The sequence below is a fragment of the Chiloscyllium plagiosum genome, chromosome 33, assembly GCF_004010195.1.
Source record: "Chiloscyllium plagiosum isolate BGI_BamShark_2017 chromosome 33, ASM401019v2, whole genome shotgun sequence".
In the NCBI taxonomy this organism is placed as follows: domain Eukaryota; kingdom Metazoa; phylum Chordata; class Chondrichthyes; order Orectolobiformes; family Hemiscylliidae; genus Chiloscyllium; species Chiloscyllium plagiosum.
The window spans coordinates 20444318-20454132 of record NC_057742.1 but is presented as its reverse complement, the minus strand read 5'-3'; the positions used below and the strand labels follow the sequence as shown (position 1 = coordinate 20454132).

The following is a 9815-nucleotide window of genomic DNA, read 5'->3' as shown; positions in this document are numbered from 1 at the left end:
TGCTGGCCCCTCTCCCCTGTGAGAACATTCTGCACCCTCTCTGAGACATCCTTGATCCTGGCACCAGGGAAACAACACACCATTCTGCTTTTTCTCTGCTGGCCACAGAAACGTCTGTCTGTACCTCGGACTACAGAATCCCCTAAGATGGAGGATGGGAAAAATTTCTGGCTGTAAGAGCTGCTCCTTTTTTTGAGGTATTTTAGGTGCTGGAGGTGATTTCCTCGAATTCCAGGAGTAGTAATTACTGTTTTATATGCATTTGCATTGTTTTGGATCTTTGGAAAAAAAAGTCAAAACAACAGCAGTTTAAAAGGGAGAAGAACAGATAAAGGAAGCACACAACTTAACAACACAAAAGATAATCTAAAAATGTATCTGCAGCAAAAAAGGACAGTGCATAGTTCACACATTGGGTGGTATCTCTGTTAGGTTGACATATACATGGCATATCTGTTCACAATCCAAAATCCCTGTTTTAGGCTGTTTTGAAACTGTTTAGACAGCTTATGAAACTAACTGAGGAACATAAATTATACAATTCCCTGAAACCTATCCTTTGTCATTTAGCCCAAATTCCTATTGATTCTAATAAACATAAGGATAATAAATGTGAAATTCTGATTAATTAATACCATTACTATAAAATTAATTCCAAAGGTTTTGAAATTAATTTGTCTTATGACTTAATTCAAATATTTAATTCCTAATTTTTGTCTATTTTCTTTCAGCATGTACCTCAGAACTTCTTACAAAATCGCTGTCATTTTAGTGATCCTGATTTCGACTGCGATATTTTTTCACATGACAAGTAATCCTTCAAGGAATTTACTTCCAGTCATGAAAATGAAGAAGCAGATTGATAACTGGCACTTGAACCTCACACCACCAGAAAAACTAACCTTTCTGTCACCATATGGAGGAAGATGGTAAGCCTAGTTGTCAAAATCTATCATTTAAAATTTAATCCTGCTCTGAAAATGTTGAAATGTATTCTTAATTATGTCCTTGCAAACAACTAAAAACTGTTGTTTTACATCCAGATATTTCACATTTCCTTTATTTCAAGCAGAAAATTTACAGCATAATATCTATCTCAGAAGAGCACTTAAATCTCAAAATTGTTGGTGATTCCTGTCTCTGTCCTGCACTTCTGACTCACCCAGTCCCTATGTCAGATTGGCTTTTGGAGATCCTGTGAGTTTTCCCTGGATATTATACGAATGAGTGAAGAATCCTCAAGGTTACCACTGCCAATAACAGTGCTCACCCATGGACTGTTTGTGGACACAGTGCAATAGCAGATCACCGCCTTTCTCAGTACCAGCCCTACCTTTACCTGCTACCACTTATCTGTCCCAAACGGACAACTGACTCTCAATGTCAAGACTAAGCCTGTCTTTGGGAAGCAGTTCAGTGCAATACAATTAACAAAAAAATGTTGAAGACAGGGCAAAGGCTGGTAAGAAATGGTGGTTAGACGAGCAGAAACATTGTGGATGTCAAACAAATGTGTGATTCTGAATGGAATGGATCAGGAGGTAAGTACCACTCAATAGTCAACAAAGTATTGATAAGTAACTCTTCTGGAACAGTATTGAAAGCCTAAATTAATAAAGTTGAACATAGACATCAGTCCTTTATAAAAAGGAACAAAACAACTCATTGACTGCAGGAGCCATAGGTCACATAGGAATTCTGAAGGTTTGACCTTCTAGAGGTTTAGAAACACATGAGGGGCATGGAGAGGGTAAATCAGCAAAGTCTTTTCCCTGGGGTGGGGGTGTCCAGAACTAGAGGGCATAGGTTTAGGGTGAGAGGGGAAAGATTTGAAAGGGACCTATGGGCAAATTTTTCACACTGAGTGTGGTCCGTGTATGGAACGAGCTGCCAGAGGAAGTGCTGGAGGCTGGTACAATTAGAACATTTAAAAGGCATCTCGATGGGTATATGAGGAGGAAGGATTTAGAGGGGTAGGGCCAAGTGCTGGCAAATAGGATGAGATTAGGTTAGGATATCTGGTCGGCATTGTCGAGTTGGACCAAAAGGGTCTGTTTTCATGCTGTACATCTCTATGACTCTATCACATTATGGGGACATGACTGACAAGATAACCCATCCTGATCCTGTTTCAGCTATTGTGTTTAAAAGAGTAACCAACAGAATATCCATTTGGTAACCATAAAGGACACAAAAAGTAATATATCTATCTTAATTCTGTGAAATGCCTTTGGAAATATATTTTTGTTTAATCATAGGCTATTTCTTAAATGTATATGTTCTTGCTCTAAGTAAGAAATACACTGAATGTTACAAATCTTGAAATAAGTAGACTTGTTAAAAAATAATTGGTGACACGTGAAAAGATAACAGTCCTGGTAGTATAGCAGAGCCTAAGAGAAAATGATAAAGAATATTGAAAAATATAAATACTATTCCTAAAATGGTTCATTATTATTTGAAGATAGTAAATGTAAATATGTAACTATGTACAGTAAAGAAAAAAGAAATATCAAATGTATTAATACTATGAAGTATTAAAGTACTCTTGGCATCTCTGTGTCCTTTCAATGTATTTTTAAGTGATTTTAAGCTCATAGTGCATTTGCTAAAGGAGTTGAAACTGATATATTGCTGGTAATAAATATCTACAGTAAGCTGTGTACAGATATGTAAGGCAGTCACTAAATAAAGTACATAATTCACATCATAGTTAGCCTTGATGCTGCTTAGCGATACATGGGCTAGAGCTATATTTTAATAGTTCATGAAAAACAATCCATATATCACTCATGTGCAGTTCAAGAGTCAGTTTTTCAATCAGTTTGTAATCATAGAAAAGCAAAAGATGACTGCATGCTGCTGAAGGAACGTTGTTAGCTGCCTGTACAATGCTGGGATCCATTCTGTGGAAACGATTTGGCCTAAAAAGAAGCTATGATTGCCATTGATAATTTAGTGTACCTGAGAGTAGAGGAAGGAAAGTCCATAGCAGTACTTGTTTGATGCAGTTGAAGAATACTGGAATTCAAAGAGATTTGGGGCAGTTAAAGAAAGCTGAAATTACGATAGTAATGAGACTTTTGCAAAAAGTTTCAGGACTCCTTGGGATTGCAATCTCAAGAGAAGAGATTAAACCACCAGGATGTGAGCAGTCATTTGGACAAGTCAGAGTGAAATAGCTTTCAGGGCATTCTGGGCTAGATCTTCAAAAGTGAAGAACTAAAATTCTTCATGAAAGTGAAAGAAGTTAAATCAGATTTTGTCAACATCTGGGTCAATTGTTGAGAAGTGGAGGAGATCTGTCTTGACCACATCTTCTATTTGATACACATTAAGGCACCTCTGACTACAGTTTGGCTATTGGTTATGCCATACTGAGAGTAAATTTTATTTTGTTTGCTCAAACTATGGTATTTTAAGATTTTACTCTCTTAGCAAGTACCTGGTATTTCAAATATAGTCGATTTCTAAAAGAAAGATTACTGGTCCCTAGCCAGCTCATGACAATATTGCCTGGGATCATAATAACACCAGTTTAAGAACAAAAACAGAAATTGCTGGAGAAGCTTAGCACATCTAGCAGATCTGGAGACAAAGCAGAGTCATCATTTCTTCAGAAGGGTGACTGGAACCAAAATATTAAATCTACTTTCTATCCACAGCAGCTGCCAGACTTGCTGAGTTTCTCCAACAATTTATATTTTCCTTTCAGATTTCTAGCATCAATAGTTCTTTGTGTTTTTGTAACCGGATACTAACATGTGTGAAGAGCACATATCAACATAGAGAAGAATGAGGGTTTGAGTGGTGTCAGAAATCCATTGTATTGCAGAGCAGGAGATGTCAATTGGCTGGAAATTGACCAACAACTTAATTGGACGTTAGTGTCACAATTCACAAGTTGCTCATGCCCAATATTCTCAACATGGCAAATGTATGAAATCCATATACCAAAGTCAATGAAATGATTGTGCCACAACCCATTGCACTGGCTGTGCTGCTGTAGAATCTTTCATGCTGCCTGTGAGCGTCTTCACACAGCAGGGGGCCCAGTAGCATTGACTCAGCACTTGAAAAGGCAGGCTGCCTTCTTAATGCATGATGGTACTTTAAAGGCAAGCTTCGCAAATTGTTTGTTGCAATGGAAATTCCTGTAAAGTGAGTGCCAGGACAGGAGGAGAGATGAATCATGGTTGATCAAGTGTTAGAGACAATAGTGGTGGAGGTGTGCAGGTGAAGTTTTGCTATTGTGTTTCAGGGGGCTGAAAACTATCAAAAGCAATCTTCAGGAGGGAGTTGGAACAAGTGTACAGTGCTTTCAACATTTTGATCTGGGGGCTTAACAGCAGTGGCACAAGCAGTCTAATAATCTCACGTGGGTGGTCAGACTCAGTGAATGCATCTTCACATGACATCTCTTTTCTGCTAGCTAGCTAACTGATGAAGGAGTTGCACTTCGAAAGGTAGTACTTCCAAATAAACCTGTTGGACTATAACCTGATGTTGTGTGATTTTTAACTTTGTACACCCCAGTCCAACAACGGCACCTCCACATCATTTCCAATCACCAAGCCACCAACCTCTCGTGCTGCTCAATGCACCACATTTCCATCGTTCATTGAAAATCGCTCTGCGACCTCAGGCCTCATGTCTAACATCCGTGTACTAAGCCTCACTCTCATACACCTACCTCATTGCTTTCACAAGTGTCCAACTATCCAGCAGAGAAAGGAACAGCAGTTGCTATGCCACATAATTGGCAACCTTTTGCCCTTACACTCACAGGAAAGAAGTGTCAGGGAACAATCCCATAGGCGATAATTCTCTGTATCATGGGTTCTATGTCAACCAATAACTTGCAGCTTTCTAAAAATTAAATATTCATGCAATGTGGCTGTTGCTAGCTGTGTCTGCATTTATTGATCATCTCCAATTTCCTTTAAGGTGGTGGTGGTCTTCTTGAACTGCTGTAGTCCATTTGGTGTACACTGACAACACCATTAGGGAGGGAGTTTCAGGTGTTTTACTCAACAACACTAAAGGTTTGGGGATATATTTCTAAATCAGGATGCTGAGTGCCTTGGAGGGAAAATTGCAGTTAGTGATATTCCCATGTATCTCCTGTTCTTGTCCTTACATTTTAGTGACCGTGGGTTTGGAAGATACCAAGGTACATGACTGCAGCTGATACACAATACTGTTGCTGAGCTTCAGTGTTGGAGGGAGTCAATATGTATAGACATAGTTAGAGGCAAGTGGACTGCTTTGTCAGCTTCCTGAGTGTTGTTTTAGTCCCACTCATTCAGGCGAGAGGGGAATACTCCTGACCTGTGCCTTGTAGATTGTAGATTGTGGACATGCATTGGGTGTGTCAGGAGGTGAGCTACTTGTAGCACAATTCCAAGCTTTCGGCTTGTACGTGTAGTCTCAACACTTAGATGACTATTCCAATTCAGCTATTGCCTAGTGGTAAACTCCAAGGATGTTGATAGTGGGAGATTCAGTGATGGTGACGTCATTGAAAATGTCAAGGAGTGATGCTCAGGTTTTGTCTTGTTGGAAATGGACTTGGCCTGACAAGTCTCTGGCATGAATTTTACTTACCAGCCCAAACATGAAGATTGTTCAGGTTTTGCGACCTCTGGACATAGATTGTTTTCAGGTCTGAGGAGCTGTGAATGGTGCCTAACATTGTGCAGTCATGAGCAAACATCCCCGCTTTCAACCTAGGAAGAGAGGGAAGGTCATTGATAAAGCAGCTGAAGATGTCTGGTCTAGGAACTCCTGCCGTGGTGCCCTGGCGCTGAGATAACAACAACCATAATGTGAATCCTTTGTGCCAAGAATGACTCCAACCATCAGAGAGTGTTCTCCCTATTTCCCATTACATCTGGCTTTACCACAGATTCTTGATGCCATGCTAAGTCAAATGCAGTTCTTGATTTCAAGAGCAGTCATTCGTATTCACCTCAGGAATTCAGCTCTTTTATCCATGTTTGAACCAAGGCAGCAGTGATGTTAGGAGGTGAGTATGGAGTCATAGAATCATAGAGACGTTGAGTCCGACCAGATATCCCAACCTAATCTAGGCCTATCTGCCAGCACTTGGCCCACATCCCTCTAAACCCTTCCTGTTCATATACCCATCTAAATGCCTTTTAAATGCCGTAATTGTACCAGCCTCTCCCACCTCCTCTGGCAGCTCATTCCATACACGCACCATCCTCTGCGTGAAAAGGTTGCCCCTAGGTCCCTTTTATATCTTTCCCATCTCACCTTAAACATATTCCCTCTAGTTCTGGACTCCCCGACCCCAGGAAAAAGACTTTGCCTATTTATCCTATCCATGCCGCTCATAATTTTATAAACCTCTATAAGCTCACGCCTCAGCCTCCGATGCCCCAGAGAAAACAGCCCCAGCCTATTCAACCTCTCCCTATAGCTCAAATCCTCCAATCCTAGCAATATCCTTGTAAATTCTGAACCCTTTCAAGTTTCACAATATCCTTCCAATAGGAAGGAGACCAGAATTGCCCGCAATATGCTAAAAGTGGCTTAACCAATGTCCTGTACAACTGCAACATGACCGCCCAACTCCTGTATTCAATGCTAACCCTGGTGCAAACCAAATGAGCACCAGCGAGCAGTGCATTGTTAAGTGATAGCATTGCATATGATATCACTTTAATATGACCACCTGATGGGGCGGTAATTGGCTGATTTAGCTTTGTCCTGTTTTTTGTTACAGGACATGCCAGGCATAATTTCCAGATAGTCAGGTAGATGCCGGCGCTGGTGTTGGTGAAACAATTTGGTGCGGCAACTTCTGGAGTACATTGCTTCAGTACTAGTAACAGATTGTTGTCAGGGGCCATAGGCTTGGCAATTCTCATTACCTCCAGCCAATTCTTGGCATCACAGAGTGAATCCGATTGGCTGAAGGCTGACATCTGTGATCGTGGGGTCCTCTGGAAGAATCAATAAAATGTGGCACTGATAAAGCACAGCAGGTCAGGCAGCACCTGAGGAGCAGGAGAAATGACATTTTGGGCATAACCCCTTCATCAAAATGCAGAGGGAGAAGGGGGCTGAGAGATAAATAGAGTTGGGAGTGGGGCTAGGAGAAAGGTATTTGGGATGGCATTAGGTGGGCAAAGGTAGGAGGTGATTGTGATAGGATGGTGGGAAGTGTGAAGTGGCTAGGTGGGAAGGAAGATGGACAGGTCAAGAGGGCAGAGCTGAGTCAGAGGACTGGATCTGGGATTGGGTGGGGTGAGGGGAGATCTGGAATGTGCAAGTAAATCTCTGCCGGATGTGGAATGATCCTTTGGGGCCTTGGACAGAGATGAGGGAGGAGGTGTGGGTGCAGGTTTTGCACCTCTTATGGTGACAAGGGGATGGTGCCAGGTGTGGAGAGGGGTTGCTGGGGAGTGTAGACCTAATGAGGGAGTCCCAGAGGGAATGGTTCCTGTGGAATACAGATAGGGGTGGGGAGGAAAATATATTTTTGGTGGTGGGGTCTGATTGTAGGTGGCAAAAATGGTGGAGGTTGATACATTGGATTTGGAGATTAGTGAGTTGGAATGTGAGGACTGGGGGATTCTACCCTGGTTGTGGTTTGGCGGGTGGAGTTCAAGGGCGGAGGTGCAGGAAATGGAGGAGGTGCACTGGATGGCATTGTTGACCATGTGGGAGAGGAATTTATGATCCTGGAAGGAGGAGGACATCTGGGACATCTTGAAGTGGAATCGCTCATCCTGGGTGCAGATACGGCAGAGGCAGAGGACCTGGGAGTAAGGGATCACACTTTTACATGAGGTCGGGTGGAAAGAGGTGTAGTCAAGGTAGCTATGGGAGTCGGTGGCTTTGATGTAGATGTCAGTGTTAAGTCAGTCACCAGAGATGGAGATGGAGAGGTCCAGGAAGGGGAGGAACGTGTCAGAGATAGTCTGTGTATATTTGAGGTCAGGGTGGAAGGTGTGGGTGAAGTGGATGAACTGCTCATTCTCCTCATGGGAGCATATGGCAACACCAATACAGCCATCGATGTCACAAAGGAAAAGGTGGGGGATGGTGCCAGTGTAACTGCTGAAGAGGGACTGTTCCACATATCCCACAAAGAGGCAGATATACCCATGCAGATACCCATACCCACCCCTCTGAAATCCACCCTGAAGCTCTTCAAACAGAACCTGAAAGAAATTGCATATCCTGCTCCTCAGATGCTGCCTGGTCTGCTGTGCTTTCTCCAGCGGCACACTTTATCGACTCTGAACTCTCCAACATCTGCAGTCCTCGCTATCTCCTACCTCTAGAGGAGACCAAGGTGGATCACCCATTTGCCACTTCTGACTGAAGATTGTTGCAAATATTTCAATCTTACCTTTTGGGCTGATATACGTGGCTACCCCATCATTGAGGATTGGAATATTTGTGGAACAGTATCCATCAGTGAGTTGTTTAATTGCTCACCATCGTACAGGGCTGAATGTAGCAGGACTGCAGAGCTTTGATTTGATCCATGATTTGTGGAATAAGACCATAGGATAAGACCAAGTAGGAGCAGAATTAGGCCATTTGGCCATCAAGAATGTTCTACCATTCAATCATGGCTGACATATTTCTCAACCACGTAGCCCTTGTCTATCACTTGCTGCGTACATTGTTTGGCACACAGGTATTCCATTGCTTAGGTAATGTTCAATACCATTCCTCAGATACTAAAGCACTTCATGTCCAAATTTAGCAAGACTCAGACAATATCTAGACTTGGACTGAAAAGTGCTAAGTAGCATTCACACCACATAAAGGACAAGCAATGACCAGCTCCAATAAAAGACAATATAACCATCACCCCTTGACATTCAATAGTGTAACCGTCATTGAATTCCCCCATTATCTACATACTGCGGGCTACCATTGAGCAGAAACTGAACTGAACCAGCCATATGTACAGTAGCTATAAGAGCAGGTCAGAGATTAGGAATCTTATAGCGAGTAACTCACCTCCTGATTCCCCAAAGTGTGCCCACCACCTAAAAGGCACAAGTCAAGTGCATGATAGAATACTCTCCACTTCCCTGGATGAATGCCTGGACAAAGCAACCACTTGCCACTTGATTAGCACCACAACAGCAACGCCTTCCAATACTAATGCACAGTTGCATCAGTACGTACTATCTACAAGTGCGTTGTAGAAATTCACAAAAGCTCCTTCAAAAGCACCTTCCAAACCCATGACCATTCCCATCTCAAAGAACAACAGCAACAGATACATGGGAACACCACCACTTGTAAGTTCCCCTCCAAGCCACTCATTGGAAATATGTCACTGATCCTTCAATGATGATGGGTCAAAATTCTGGAATTTTGTGGGTCAACCTCAGCAAAGACAGCTCACCACCACCTTCTCAAGGGCAACTAGGAATGGGCAATAAATGCTGACCCAGATAGTGACACCCACAACCTATTAGCAAATAAAAGGCCAGTTTCCAAGGTTGGAAAAGTAGAAATTTTGCACCACAGAGAAAAGACTACATGATGGAATACTATCAGAAGCATAGAAATGCTTTAATTTATATTACAATACGACACAGGAATTGAATATATGTACACAGACTGCAATCAGCCTAGCTTTTCTTTTGAGACTGCACACATCTCAACCTCAACTTCATCAGATGAATTGGAGGGGATAGAACATTTGCAGGAGAACAACTGGTCCAGTAGCATAGAGCTGTCCAAGCAGTGGTCCAGGAATAAATAGCTATTGGCCAATCCATCAGGAGTTGGGGGGGGGGGGGGGGGGGCAGAGG

The 9815-nt window shown here is 42.3% G+C and overlaps 1 protein-coding gene across 1 annotated transcript in view; it reads left to right on the top strand.

The window, feature by feature from the left end:
* LOC122539925 (beta-1,4 N-acetylgalactosaminyltransferase 2-like) overlaps nucleotides 1–9815 on the top strand; it is a 76152-nt gene that overhangs the window by 22645 nt on the left and 43692 nt on the right. The window contains exon 2 of the mRNA XM_043675122.1: nucleotides 732–929. Within this exon, the coding sequence (XP_043531057.1) occupies nucleotides 733–929 (197 nt within the window). The 5' untranslated portion in view covers nucleotide 732. The remainder of the gene's footprint in view (nucleotides 1–731; nucleotides 930–9815) is intronic.